General features: G+C 34.4%; 1 protein-coding gene across 2 annotated transcripts; it reads right to left on the minus strand.

The window, feature by feature from the left end:
• Positions 1-7,336: 7,336 nt before the first annotated feature.
• On the minus strand, positions 7,337-11,574 carry LOC149539262 (protein VAPYRIN-like). Of its 2 annotated transcripts, none has more exons than XM_089800588.1 (2): positions 9,019-11,574; positions 7,337-7,970 (listed from the first exon to the last, which is right to left on the minus strand). In XM_089800588.1, exons 1-2 carry the CDS (start codon positions 10,343-10,345, stop codon positions 7,957-7,959), a joined length of 1,341 nt encoding a protein of 446 aa, XP_089656714.1. In that variant the 5' UTR covers positions 10,346-11,574; the 3' UTR covers positions 7,337-7,956. The 2 variants fall into 2 exon arrangements, with proteins under 2 accessions (XP_089656714.1, XP_089656712.1); XM_089800586.1 differs by lacking the exon at positions 7,337-7,970 and having other exon boundaries at positions 8,597-10,653; positions 10,797-11,562.
• Between the last annotated feature and the right edge of the window lie 4,693 nt (positions 11,575-16,267).

The raw sequence follows: 16,267 nt of genomic DNA on the forward strand, positions 1-16,267 counted from the left end.
GGGATATTAGTTCATCATTCCTACTTGATCAAATGAGGAGACAAGAAAAATCAATCTCTTATAAGGAGATTAATCATTTTGGTGAGTTGCAGGGGGGAGGATTTAATATAGATACTAAGACAATGGCTATTTGGAGTATAGCTCCAGAATTAGAGAAGCCTACCCTAATGGAAATTAAAGAGACACAAGTAGGTAATGCAATTTTTTGGAATGCACATTCAACTTCTTTAGATCAAATTTAAAACCTCCAAAACACTGCTACTATTCTTGGCAAGAACAAGATTGATATTCTTCAAGAACAACTGGTGCAGACATATGAAAAGTACCTTGACACCAGGAAGAAGTGTGAAGAGGAAATGAGAAGAACATATGTTCTGCAGCACACTTTGGAGGAATCAAAAAAGGAGAATGAAGATTTGAAAAGAGAAGAAAGGTCACTAAGAGTAAGGGAGGTACAAGACCAGAATATTCAAACTGACCAGATAGCAGAAGAGCCACATTCAGTAACACATATAGATGTGGATGAGTTTGAGATCAGCAAAGATGCAGAGATCGGGACAATGAAACAGTTTTTGATTCATAGAATCATTGCTTTAAAGAGAGCCTCTGTAAATGTACATGGTATGTACAATACTCTATAGAGTAATGAATACCAATGCTCTGAGGCTTTATCACTATTATCTCCATTATTTTCCCAGTGGGGGCCATACATTCAATTCTTTCATAGGTTAGTTCCTTTACTCACACATAAAAATGAACTACCTAAGGAGTTCATTGTTCCTATAAGGAAAATGATACATCAAGTTAAAGAATTGAATTCATTCTTCAATGGTAAGATCAAAGCAGTAAGGGGAAAATTGAAAAGCATAGCATTGGGTACCCCAGATTTCATTCCAACAATTTTGAACAATGAAGGGTATGTCAAATCTTGGCAAGAGTGGTCTGAATATTTTGATCTAATATTAGACCATTCAAGATTTATAGCATTTTCAAGAGGTGAATCAAGTGCTCAAGTTGTATATGATATGATTGATATGACATACAAAATTGAAGCAGATATGAACAAAATTACTGGAGAGGGTAAAGTCATCACAGATGCAAAATGGATTAAAAACATCAGTGAATTAGAGGCAGTTAGAAATATAGCATGGCCTATTGTGGATATAGATATTGCTATCTAGGAGGTTATAGCAGATATCAAAGCAATCCCTTCAGTAGAAGATGATTAGCAGAAAAGATGGTGGTCCCAGGGAATCAATTGGAGGACAAGTGTTGTAGAAGAATATCAAAGAGAAGTTGTTCATCATAACAGATTACCTTTCCTTTGTGGTACATTCACTATGGGTAATGTTGCAGTTAGAATTGGAAGACAGGCTTAATGATCACTTGCCACTTGTCACATTTTGTAATTGTTTACCCTTTTTTTGTTAAAAGCTGTTACAAAAGGTTTCAAAAAATTGTAATGATTATCTTAATTGTTGTTATCTTTTTTCTTTTATAATGAATCATGATGTAACTTTTCTAAGCCTGAAGCTTGTTGCAACTCAAGTGATATAAATATGAGTTCCCAAGGCTTAGAAATCGTCCGATCTATTGTTATTTTTCAGATTAAGTAATATTTTCTTTAAGAGCAGATATTGTTCCAACTCTGTGTATTTCATCGGCAGCTTTGTCTTCTGCTTTGTGGAGTTTGAAAATTCGAGGGCTTGGTGTTACTTCCTTTATCTTAGCTGCAATTTCTTGGTACGCCTGAGATGGCTTGAGTTTGGCTTTGTGAAACTTATGTTTGGGTTTGAGTTGTTCTGACATAAATTCCTGAATCTGCTTGGCTTAGAGAGATTTTGGTTGTTTTGCTTCAACTCGTTCAACTTCTGAAACAGGTAGTGACTACGCTAAGTATGCCCTAAGCTAGGATTGACCAAGTTTGGCAAACATTCATTCAACAAGTAAAAAATCAAGCAATAGATAAGAACAACCAGATAGAAGTTTTTGATTCTCAGAATGTGATACTTGTGCCAAGGAGTGTGTATGTTTTACAAATGTTTCGATCAGTCACTTCAAACACAGTAACACCTTAGATGGTTTTCTGCAAGGCTGACAGTTGGTTTAGCTAAGGAGTCCTCGATATACCCAAGGTACATGAGGCCCAAATCCGTAGATGAAAACAAAAAGATGTCACACAACCAAGAGGAACGGTAACCCACTTCTCCTCTTTCACTTCTCAAGGGTATAAAGTTCCTTGAGGCTTAGCCCGAGTGACAAAATCTTGATTCCAAGAGAGGTGTCTTTGGATTCACCTCCCAATCTTTATATTTCGCCGGAACGCTGGAGTTGAGGTCATCCCAAGGGGTGATGAAATCCCCAAGCAAGCCTCCTAAAATTTAAACAAGATTTTGGATCCTAATCTTATGCACCCAAGATGGCCTCGAAAGACGACAAGGGGAGAGAAGACTTGGATGATCTTGGGCTAAAAGACAGAATTCTTCTCCAACTGACGCTTAAGTTTTTTGGATCTAGACCTTGCAAACACACATGTTTAGGATGAAAATGTTCAATTCCAACTTGAAGCGTTAACAAAAGTAAAATTGATCGAAGAATGAATACACCAAGAAGATTTAGGGTCAACAAAAGTAAACTCACACGCCCGGAGGCCCTCCACGTCAAGTATCGATTGATTTTTCTTTAAGGCATTCAAGATTGAGTGTGAGTTTGTTTTAAGCCCAAAATAAAGATGTGTAAAACTCGATTTCAAGCGCGCACCCGGAGGCCCTCCACGTCAAGATTTGTTCAATTTTTATGCCCAAATGAAGTGTTAGCGAGACTAATGTGCATTCAAAAAAGTTTCTATCTTAGAAAAATCAATAAAAACTCAAGCGAGTGGAATTTGATTTTTGTGGAGCACTTAACACCTTCTTAGGTAGACCCATCCCCATATATGGCGTTGATATTGCAATCAATGGTTAGAATGATGGGTGATTAAAGAGGGTGAGTCCAACAAAAAATTCACTCAAAGTGTCTTTATTTGTTTTTATAACTTAGAAAGTTTCTAAAATGTAGATTCTTTTTATGCCTCAAAAGATGAAGTGTGAGATATTGTAATGATTAATTGACCTTTTGCATTCAAGATTGGATTTGTTGTTTTAATCATGCATTCATTAAAAAAAAAAACTTGATTTTAATCCATGGCACTCAAGAGTGATTTTAGCAACATGCATTCAAAGACAAGTGGTTAAACATTCAAGTTTTTTCTTTTGAGCATTCAAGATTGAGATTTTGTGTGTTGTTTTAAGAACTTTGAAGTGCTTTGTTTTAACCTTAGATCATTCAAGATTGTTTTGGACTCAAAAATGACTCTTTAGACTTTGGTTTTCATTCAAGATTTTGTGTTCTAGTTTGCATGTTTTAAGTCCAAAAATGATATTCCTAGATTGTTTTGATGCATGAAAAATTTAAGAAACATTCAAGATTTTGCAACAAGACATTTGTTTGGAACAAATAACAAAGCTTTTAGGACAATTTTGGCAACCATTTAGGACTCTTAGTTTTCATGAGATTTTTAAAAGAACTTTAAAATATTTTCAAATGAGTTTTATTTTATCCTTGATTGATGCTTTGAGTTTGATTTAGATTTTAGCGTGCACTTAGTGTTGATTTTGAACCTTTTGAAATGAAAACTTGAAGTTCTTTTTAAATTCTCAAAAATGAAGTGTTCCTAACTTTGCATGAATGCATCTAAAATCTTGATGTTGCAAGGATGCAAATGATTGGATTGGTTTAATTTCACTTGTTAAAAGATTTTTATTTTTTTTGCAAATTTTTAGTTTTTAATAGATTTAAGTATGATTTGGAGGTTCATTTTAAGCACTAAAAAGAAGTGTATGATTTTGCTTCCTTAAAAAAAAATGGTCAAGATCTCCCACAAGAAGAAGAAGAAGAAGTAGATGGAATAAGAAGAATATAGACAAGAAGAGGAAGAAGAATTTCAAGTGCTTTGTCCACCTATAAGCTTGAAAAATTTGCAAACACTATGAGATAGACTATGAGTTCCTTTGTCTTCTTGATGCTCATATGGACCTACAAAACCAATTTATACAATCTTACCAACCACAAAAACAAGCAAAATTAGCCAAAATTAGCAAATGACATACAAAACTTGATTAAAAAACTAATGAAGATGACCCATGCGAGGTCCCACCAAGTATGCCAAAATGTATATGAGCAATGTTAGTATGTTAATAGAAACCAAATTTAAATAAAGCTTCTACAAACTAAACAAAATGCATAAACTTCAAGATAGACTAAGATGAGCTCTCAATTGAGAATATGAGCCATTAATGGGCTCTCTCAATGAGAAGCTCTCTTGTTGAGTGGCTTTGTCTAAATAGATAGGATGTATGCTCAAGCTTATGCTTCAAAAAAGGCTTCAAATGGAGTTGGAATTTGGATGTGTGTATGGTTTTGATGTAAAATGGCTTCTTAAAATGGCATTATGACTTTACTTCATGGATTGTGTTCTTTTGCAAAGGGGAAGGATCCAATTTATAGGCAAGAGGCTTGAGAGATTGAGGGCTAAGATGCAAAGATGGGAAAAAGCTCATGGAGGGCTCAGATTGCATGAGAGGAGAGCACATAGATTGTGCTTCCTTATAGCCAATCAGGGAGTGACACATGTCACAGAGTGAGAGGATGGAGGAAAGGGGAAGTATGAGTCAACAAAGGAGGCTCAAGGGATAAAATCTTCATAAAGACCCTCATAATGGCTTGTAAGAGTAATGAAAGGGCTTGAAAGAGTCATTTATGGCCTAGTGGGCTTCATAAAGTTTTATGGTTGGGATATTTTGAGGGAGATGAGAGGAATTTCGACTTGGGCTTGATTAAGAAGGTTTTAAGCTTGCTTAGGATTGTGCAAATGATTAGAGGATGGATTAGGATGGTTTAGGATTAGCTTAGGGATAGGCAAGTGGATGGCATTTAATGAGGGTGGGTGAAGGAGGAGATATTTGTTAACTTTGGCTTGGGTTAGTAAGTCTTAACTCATGTTTAGGGAATGTGACAAGGTTAGGAGGGGATTAGGATTAGGTTTAAAGACATCTTCTAGAAGAGTCTAGACGTTGGATGAGGATAAAGACTTTCTAAAATAGTCTAGAACTTCTTAGGATGAGGATGAAGACTTTCTAGAAGAGTCTAGAACTTCTTAGGATGAGGATAAATTAGATTTTTAGGAAATAAATAAAGTTTTATTTATTTCAAGGGTTTGGGTTGAGGAGATATTTATTAAAACTTTTTAAATAAATATGAAGATTAATATTTAATCTTAATTAAATATTTTGAGTTGGGATTAGGGGTAGGAAATGATGGGATTAGCCTTTAATCAAAATTAAAGAAAGATTAGAAGATTTTGGAAGAGGTTAGTGGTCTTAAGGAAATTGGCCAAGTTTTGGGCAAAAAATAATTTTTTTATTTATTTTGAATTTTTTGATCAATTTATTAATTAAATAATTAATAAATAAAGAAATCCTGTTTAAATAAGATTTAAACATTTTTGGGAGGGATTCCTTAATTAAAAAATTTTAATTAAGATAAAAGAATTTAATGGCATAAAAATAAATAAATTAATTAAATAATTAATTAATTAATAAATGATGATGTCATTGGAAATTTTTTCAAAAAATAAAAATACTTTATTTTCTAAAAGATTTAGGTGTCTACACATATAACTTTGAATATTGTTTGCAATGTGGGTCAAGTTTCTTGGCCTGTCCAACATCATCAAATAAAATCTTAAATTTGCAAAAGGAAAAAACTAAACATGGAGACTTGGTAAAAGTGGAAGTTTCTTAGTTTTGCTTTTAATTTTCTTCCTCTAGCTTATCCTTGGCACTTAAAACCAATTTTGTAAATGATTTGTGGCTTAATGAACATGACTTCAGCCTTTAGAAGATCTCTATGTGGCTTTATGAATGTGACTTTAGCATTTAGAAGATCTCTGCATTGGAACCAAATGGTGACCACATAAATATTTGAGATGTCTCTCTAGGGGCAATTAAGGCAAGATGAGGTTAAATATTAACAATTTAATAGTAGTTATAATATGTATGTTGAAAGCCATTGAAATTACTCCTAATTTGTGTATTTGTGAAACCCCTACGGAGACTTGTTCTATAGGTGTAGTGTAATCCTCTATCAAATTTGAATAATTCATTGAGCAAAATTTAGAGCATTGATTTCTTTCATTTAAGGGTTTTTCTCACAATGTAATGCATTCATAGATTATTATTAAGTAATTTCGATGAGTTAAGTATTATTTATACCATAAAATTAATGTATATATTAATAGATACAAAATGATGCACCAATAATCGATAATTAATTATGAATGTATAATCATTAACACAAAATTAATGTAAGAAAAATCATACAATAAGAAACCCTACAAGAGTAATACATTAGAAAACTTTCATGAATGCCTATTAAAAATAGGCATGACCCTGAAGAAAAATCTCCTCGTATCTCCCAAATGATCTCTAAAGATTCTCTATAATTACTTATAAATTTCCAAATTTCCATGATATCCAAATTTAAAATTCAAATATAAGATGAAGATATACATTTTCCCCCACATCTTAAAGTAGTTTATATTATCAAAAGAAAGGATGAATAACAATGAGGTGCCACTCGAGATGATCCATCAGATGGGTTGATACTCCTCCAGTAGATGAGTTGGCAGAGTATTGGTTATTGGAAGTTGGTGTTATATAATTTCAACAATATCAAGAAGCGAGGTGAAATAAAAACCTTGTTTCCACAAGAGGGCTCTCATTAATCTCACAGGCGTGTCATCTATGCAACCTAAAAAAATATCCAACTAAATATTCCGGCAGAAGCAAACGGATCCAACCAACAATTCACAATAGATAAAGCCCCTAGATTGATATAGGCAACCATAAATCATCCATGTCTGAGCAACTTGAAGATTAGAATATCATCGAAAATATTTGCTGGATGAACTGAACTGCATGTGAGGGTAACAAAAATACTAGTTCATGGATATTAAAAATAAAACCCTTCGAAGTAACAGGGTGATTCAGAACTTTACCCAACCATTTTGAACAGTGCTAGTGCTTACAATCAGTATGCCAGATATTCAGGCATTGTACTTTTTCTTTGCTCAAGCAATATGATAATCTCACCATGATAGTATTGCACTCCAAGAGGAATTGACTTCGTTCAGAGATCAGAAAAGCCCATTTTTCAATGTTCCATTAGAATGAGACAACAAATTCATCAAGGATACAAATCAGTATGAAAATGTGAAATAGCAAACAAAACAGCAAGAGGAGAAGCAAGCAAGTGGGGATCATTTATGAACAGAACTGAGTAGCCAAAGTGAAGTTAAAAATCACTCCAAAAGGCTGATACATATAAGCCATTAAAACAGCAATTGCACCTCTTGGTAAGGCTAATCAAATGCCTAGTATGTACAAGGGCTAAGAAGAACAGTCCCAAAAAAAAATTGGCTAAAGCCAACTGATCCCAACATAAAAACCCTTGTGATAATAATTGTAATTTCTGGAAGCTAAAATAGAATCACAAAAAATGTATTCCATCGCAGTTTTTGTAAGAGGATTATTGCATGCATGTATTGTGTCATTTGCAAGTTCTTTTTTCAGTCCTCATACTTCAGCTGGGATTTCTTCAGACCATATTGAGATGTTAGCTCCATAAATACAAAGTGATCTCGTTGTAATCCTTCTCTAATGCCCGATCTCTAACAAGATCTTTGCATTGTGAAGAATCAGTTTTCTGATTGTTTGGCCAATTTTTTTGGATTTGACTTTGGAGATGGACTTAGTTGGTGTCAAGTTTGTCCTATTTTTCCATATTTTAGCGTTGCATCCCTTGGGTCTGTCACTTCCTTTGGAGGATATCTTGTGTTAAAAATGTTTTGTTAAAAACTTATGTTTGTTCTTCTGCAAGTGTGGAAACAATAAAACATTAATAACTGCAAAGGAGAATAAAAATACAGAAATACAGGGCCCAAATTTAATTTATACATCGATTATGTCTCATCATGCTGTATACAAAACTCCTAGAATTCTTGAAATGGATAATCCCACATCTCAAGCTAAAATAAAACCTAAAAGATTATAATATGAATCCAAATAAAAAATTCATTATCAAGGCATTCTGTATCTTAAATAATCAATTCATTTAAGAGGCTACATCATTCTTATGTTGTCTATTTATAAAATCTTTATCAATACTCATGTTCCCGAGGATATTCTTGTACAATATGCTTTTATTTCAATGATACATTTGGAATTTAGAAAAGATCATCATTCCACCTTTCTCAAAGAGTTTGACATCAAACATTTCAGATGTTAAAGCAAGAGCCAAACGATAGGTAAAGAGCAGAAACTCCAATCATTAATATTTGTTAATCACAATTTTATTACTCTCCCCCATTCGTTAAACGAATGTCTTGTTGGTCTAACATTTACACTAACACAGAAGACGCAACTGTAAAGAAAATAAGTACAGATCATGGTATCACTAAATATTGTTTAGCAGCAATTGCCAAAAAAAAAATCCCAGGTGACTTTAACAAAAAGGCATTGCATTAATGCAATTAAAAAAAATGCACCCTTTATGATCTTCCAAAATGGAGAACGCAACAAGGTACAAACTAAAAACATAGGCACAAATTTGCATCTTTCAGGAGACAAGTTGAAAGGTTTGGCCACACCTCTCTCTGTCAATATTACAACTAACATGGAACATGAACAACTGGAATATTGCATACATAGAAATGCCAAATAAAGAGAGTAGGTCAAGGGCATTTGGCTATACATCTTAACAATTTACTCTTTAACCGAGAACTACTCTTAGTGTGTATATTTAAAAAGTGATCAGCTGAGAAGCTATTTCCAAGCACCTTTTCAACAAGCTGTTTCTCTTGTAACAGTCTAACAATACCTGAATAACCCATGGAAGAGGCTAACTGTAAAGGAGTTTCACCTTTAATGCTTGTTGCATTTACATCGGCACCATGATTTATCAAATACTCCACAATATCTTTGCGTCCAGTTTCTGATGCACAATGCAAAGGTGTGAATCCAGCATCATCCAAACTATTAATTTCTGCTCCCTCCTGGTGCAAAAGCTTTACAGTGTCAAGGTGGCCCTTGAATGCAGCCCTGTGCAGAGCAGACCATCCGTGTTGATCTTTTCCATTTACTATGGCTCCCTGTGCAAGGCAGCTTTTCAATTTCACTACATCACCATCCCTTGATGTCTTTTGCAGCAAATCACCCAAATGCAGGGCATCCAATAGATGCTTATGGCCTTTATCAAGGGCTAACCCAAGAGCATTTTTCCCATCATTCGTTCTGGCATATTTATTGCCACTTTCAAGAAGAACTTTGATAATATCTAGGTAACCAAAAGCTGCAGCGCAATGTATTGCAGTCCATCCATCTTTGTCTTTAGCATCTACATTGGCACCTGCACCAACCAAGAGCTGGACCGATTCAAGATGCCTACCAATAACAGATAAATATAATGGAGTTTTCCCCTCGATATCCTTTGCATTGATATTAGCTCCTGAATCTATTAAGGACATTAAAATCTGTACATTATTGGCAGAAGCTGCAAAATGTAAGGCTGTTTGACCTTTGGCATCTGCAATCTCTGTGCTTGCTCCAGATGAAAGAAGAGTTTTGACTGTCTCAAAATGTCCACAAAATGCTGCTTCTAACAATGGTGATTTTTGGGATGAATTCTTTACATCCACTATTGCTCCAGAATCAAGAAGATATTTCACAATTTCACTGTTTCCCCTGATGGCTGCGATGTGAAGAGGAGTAAGATCATGTTCATATTTGTAATTCACGTCTTTGCATCGTGAAAGTACCTCTTTAACATCATTTGAGGATCCACTTTCTACTAAGATTCTTAGGATCAGGTTCCCCATATATACAACCTTCAAAGTTGCATCAGTAAAGACATGATGATTCTTTGAAAATAACTCATTCAACTCAGCATCAGTAGCTTTCCCTGTGGGCAGCATTAAGCTCTTCACAACAAAACTGTCTTCACTTACAGGAATTGATGAAGGTAATTCTGCTTGTGCTACTGTTGTCACTTCAACCAAAATCTCACGCAGTGGAGATATAATGGCGAGGCTAGGTCTGACCACATATTTCTTTGGTTCTATTGTCAAAATCTTAACTGCTACTGACATTGTGTGCATCAGGTTTCGCAACTGGATGGTATTGTGGGCCTTTTGGCCTTTCTTAAAATCAATCCTAATCTCCATCGGGTCAACTGCTACTAGTCTATCCATGCCCCTAGAGATAAAATGTTACTAGTACCCTTTCCTTGATAAACTAAGCAAAAACAAAGATTTCAGAGAGGATGTTCTGGTTGAAAGATTCAAATCCTTCTTTTGATTCACACATAATTGGATAGGACAAGTTCTCTTTTAGGGCATGTAAATGTGAGACTACTAGACTACTTCTATTTTCAAAACTGGGTGTGATTGTTATATTTACAGAGACAATGTTTTGATACAAACCCTCTTATCTCGTGTACCCTCAACAGTATTGATCACCTTTCTGAAGAAATTCTTCGTGGCTGCGCTATGAAGAAATCCTGTTTTTTATTACATATCCAATTGAATAAGGGCAAGCCTTCTTACAAGCTATGCAAAGTTCAAACTATTGGACTTGTATCATTTGCAGGGTAAAAAGTGACTCATAGAATGCGTAAATGCACAGGTCATTGGAATTGCTTACCGCCTGAAACGGGCGCCTATTCTCTGCTGCAAAATTTATCTCCAGTCAAGCTTTAGTCTCACAGAAATCTGTGGGTTATCAAGACACCAAGCTGAGTTTCCCTTCCTGGCGAATTTCTGAGCAGTTGAGCCCCAGGTTCTAACCTTGAGAACTAGTATCTCTTATCTTTGTTGAAGAGTATTTCTGCAACAAAGCTTGAAACTTGATGTGATTCTAGTGTCACCATGGTTGCCTGACAGTAATCACTGCTGGGTACCCATTTATAAGGAATTTCTATGCAGTCACCCATTGAACTCGGACATCCTAATAAGCATAGATTGGTATTTGAGCCTTGAGCCTCACTTGCCCCTAATCAATTGAGCATCTCAAACAGCAGATTCCTTTTTGCTGAAATTGGTATTCGGTTGAACAAACCAAAATTCTACCAAATGAATGTGCATAACCCAAACAATTCAATGACCTTCCAAAGAAAGGTTGTCTGGAATGTAGAGCCCCATAAAGAAACCATAAGAGCATCAACATACTATGCTTGTTTACAACCTTCCTATCTTATATCATAGAAAGTCAAGGAAGACCAAGAAAAACGTGGACTGGACGAGTATCAGATCGATGAAGGAACCCAGCAAAAAGGGTTAGAAGCCCATATCGGGGATGCTGTCGTTAGCCTTTTTGCAGACTTCAATAAATATCCCCCTTGATTAAATACACCAGAAACCTACGAACAACTCTTCCACGGATTACCACTACCAATCACACCCACAACTACCCCCGGTATCTTCTTCTATAAAATAAGATTTATAAGCACACATAAATAATGAAATAGGAATAATAATCTCTCATGTCATGTAGGTAAAGACCTAGCAAAAGTATACAGTGTCTCCTACAGAGAAAACGTTCAACCCACGTTGCCGTGTGGAAACTGGAATCCGATTGGCTCTGAATAAGTCATGCCTACCTCTTCCACACGAAAATAAATCAGCCGGGTCCCTCCGACACAAAACAAAATTATATAGTTTGGGTCACTTTCAGCTGAGGAACAATTTCGCCACTCAATCGACAAACGTTGATAAAATTTACATAATAAAAATCACATTGTCGGAACAGTTTTCATATGCAACATTACCTGTAGTGTGGTTGATGGGACATTGTTGCCATTTTGTGATCCAGATTGGCAGGCGCCCACCTAAATAGCTACAACTTTCGCCTTGTTTAAACTTTTCCAATGTAATTTTGCACAGCAGTTAAAAGAGGGATTAATGGATTGATTTGGATGTCCTTTCCTCAAGGAGTTGGAAAATCTCTGCAATGATTAACACAATTTTTTGTGGTTTTACGATGGAATTGCCTGCAATGCTTAGGTAGATACTTGTTCTGGACACATATTCCTCGCAATAGGTTATTTTTTTGTTTGCACCCATGGATTTGCAAGCAGATATACCCACACAAGTGTGAGAGTTTAAACTTTGGGTTTAACCGGGGAGGAAACTTCATAGTTAAGTGCGCTTAGGCTGGAGGAAGTACTGGGATGGGTGAGCTCCTAGGAAGTCTCGGTACTTCACCCCTGGGAGCATCACCTAGATCCAATGAGTGCTAAGTGTACCATTTATTCTCATGAGAGATGGATTCATGTTGAATCACTACTCATGAAATATGGATTAATGAGTTTGACTCAAAAATCACACAGTTAAATCCTAATAACAATATCACAGTGTGAGAGTTGTTTCTTGGTGCAACTGATTTTTTATTTATTTTTTGTGTGTCATCAATTAGAAATATGTTGTATATAAAAGACGTGTAAATTTCTCTAAACTAATTGATGTTTATTTTTTATAAATATGTGTGGCTTTCAATTTTAGAAGTGTTTAGTGGTTGTGTATTTAAAGATAAAGTAGAATATTTTGGAGATTCTTTTGGTCTTTTTCAAGTTATATTTACTTCAAAATATCTCTTTCTTCCCCTTTCTTTCTATTGCTCCCTCTTTTTACATTTGTATACTTTTATCTTCATTTGTTCTTCTTATTATCCCTTTATTTTTATATTTCTTTTTTTTATCTCTATTTGTTTTTCTTACTATCCCTCTATTTTTATATTCCTTTTTTATCTCTATTTCATATATATACCTCATACTAATATACAATCATTGTTTCTCCTAACCATATTTCTATATCACCCCTCTCCTCTCCTTTTCTCTTTTATACTTGTGTGTAAGGGTGTGCAACTCTATCTACATGTTTCTCTCATACACATATAATTCATATTTATCTCTCTTTCTATATCTTTCCTCTATGTTTATGCCCCCTCCCTAACCCCTACTTGCACCCATATATGCATATCCCAAATATATTTCTCTCACTTAGTATTTCTTTCTCTCTCTCTCTCTCTCTCTCTCTCTCTCTCTCTCTCTCTCTCTCTCTCGCACACACACACACACACACACAAAAAAAAAAAAAAAAGTTTTTAAAAAAAGTGCATATACATGTGTGTTTGTGTACATACATATGTATATGTATGTATGTGCACGCACACACACATACACACATAATGTGTGTGTGTGTGTGCGCACGCGCGTGCATGTGCGTGTATCTATGTGTGTATGTGTGTGCTTGTATACACGCATGCCTTCAAGTTGGAATTAAATTAATTGATTAAATTATATTTGAGTACATGACTCATAACCTCAACCATTATCTAACCTCACCCACTAACTAATCCCTTCTTCCAACTCACCTTATTCACATAGCCTCCCATCTAACCAATCTTATCCTATCAACCTCCCCTCTAACCAATTCTATCCTAACCCCCCTAAATATGTGTGCATTCTTGTTTTACCTAAATTGGAAAAATAAACTTGATTTTAGTTAACTTCTCTCCTAAAATGACACTTTGCCATTTTAACCTCCCTAAGGACAAGTGCATTTTCATGAGCCTTCACCTTCCATTCATTTCCATATAATCCTTTTATTTTCCTTCACAAATTATCACAATCATTCATATGAAATTCAAAATGCCATTTTTCATCTAGCTCTTTAGCATCCATAACCTTTGGTTCTCATTATCAATCATTTTGCACTCTCATTATCAAATCCATCTTGAGTCTCCAACATCCTCATTCTTTTACACACATTTCACCATCAATATGCATCATCTTTGATCATCATTGAGCATCATTAAGCATCCTCGAGGAAAAGTATAGTGAGCACACATATCAACAATCAAATCAAAGCATGAATGGGCATCGAAGAGGCTTCTTGTTTATATTTGAGTTTCTTTCTTGTTACTTCATTTAGTCTCTTTTTAATATCCAATATTGAGTGTTTGTTGGTTCATTTTATGTTGTTTAGGTTGATATTTGAGTATTTGAATATATCTTTAGTCACATGCATTTCTAGCATTCCTGTTGGGACCCACTTCACTAGTCAACCTAATAGTAGCTTTTTTTTTTTGTATTTTTCATTGTAGATTTTGAATTCTTATAGGCTAAAACATGGCACTATGAGTTGGTTTTTACTTTTGTGAAACCTATTTCTATGCCAGATCAAATTTTAAGAAATTGCATGATTGCATTGACTTGCGGGATCATGCTAACAAAATGTGGGAATGACCTTTTGTCCCTCGACATCAACTATAACTTTTTGCATTTAATGCAAATCTATGAGAATAAGCCAATGATTTTGAGTTCTTGCATGCCAAAACATGAACTTGCATGATTTTGAGTTCTTGTAGGCCAAAACATGGCACACTAAGTCAGTTTTTACTTTTGCAAAACCCATTTCTACTCCACATCAAATTTTAAGAACTTGCATGATTTCATTGACTTGTGGGATCATGCTAAAAAAATGTGGGAATGAATATTTGTCCCTCGACATCAACTATATTTTTTTGCATTTTATACAGATTCATGAGAATAAGTTGGTAAATCATGGTAATGATTGATAAATAATTTTATATCTTTTCAACTCTTTGTTTTTGTTATTGTTACCAACATTCTAGTGACTTGTGGGATGAATTGATAATTTATAAGATTGGGGATATTCCACACTTTTAAATAGATTAGTAAGATTGGATTTGATATTAGAGAGTTTGCAATCTCTTTTTTTTTGCATTTTTTTTTTGTCATTTATCACTTTTTATAAAGTTGCAAGAATAAATCGATATCTTGGAAAAATGCATGTAGTTTTATAAATTTGTGAGATTAAACAATGAAATTATGGGTTTGCACTTTTTAGTTTTTTTAATCTCATATGTTACATAAAAGTATTGAAAAAATGGAATAAGGTAGATGACCTAAAGTTATCTTTAATGATATATTGTACAAACATTAAAAAAAAAGTACATGAATGCAAAAAAACATAAGGTGGATGAGTAAATGAAATATCCATTTCAATATGTGCCCCACAAACAATGAAGAAATAAAGGTATTTGAACTATGGAGAAATTTCACAAGAGAAATCAAGCAAATATTCTAGAAAGAAGAAGCTATATTATATCAATGAGTTCAATCCCACATGTGATCAACTTCAACAAGCGTACATAGGGGCTAACATTTCTTGGAGAGGTTAGAAAAACTTGTATTGCCTAGCTGAAAAGTAATTCTCATCAACTTAGGTGTGAGACAACGCATTATGAGAGGCCAAAAGAGGCTTGGGAGGAGAAAGTTTGCATATTTTTCAATTTTGGGACTATGAAAACTAAACTAAACCTTATTTTAGAATGTGATGCATATAAGGACAAAAGGGACAAATTTTCAAGTATTTTATCTAAATACTCTTAGTGTAACTTATCTAGTGAGGAGTGCATTGAGAAGCTAGGAGTACTAATTGTCAACTTGCACAAGAAAAGAACTAATTTGTCAATGTTGGCTTAATTTGTTGGATTGTCCCATATGCCATGTTTAGCCTTGTGGACATTAAAAATCTCAATCAATCTATATATCTATGTTTTATTTTGGTTTTAATATTTATGGATTATCGATCGATCTACTAACTTATCCTTATCTTTTGATTTCACTAATGATTTGTGTACTTATTTTAGTTGTAGAAGGCCTCGAAACCACATCAAATTGTGTTCTTTTAGGACTGCCAAAGAAGATGTTTATTTATTTTTTAAAAACTGGAATCTACCATGTGTTTGTTTTAGTGTAGAACACATTTTATTTTTCTAAAGGAATAAAAAAGTGTTTGATATTCTTGGAAGATTTGTGATTGGCATATACTCTTTGCTTACTTTCTAAATACCTTAGGTGATCAAATACCTTGACAATGTTCATTTTTTTAAAGATTATATTCTAAGTTAGTATGAAATTATCATCTCCCCTTGCACTCCATTTGACCTTAGGTGTAAGAAAATTTATACTATCTTTTTGTTTAACAAAGACCTCTTTGCAAATTTCATCACCTCATATTTTGACCTCAAGTGGTATTTCTCTTTGAGCAACTATATAAAAGGATTTTCCAATTTGAAGCATACAACCA

Source organism: Cupressus sempervirens, chromosome 9, assembly GCF_028749045.1.
Source record: "Cupressus sempervirens isolate cs-2001-9-10 chromosome 9, ASM2874904v1, whole genome shotgun sequence".
Taxonomy (NCBI): Eukaryota; Viridiplantae; Streptophyta; class Pinopsida; order Cupressales; family Cupressaceae; genus Cupressus; species Cupressus sempervirens.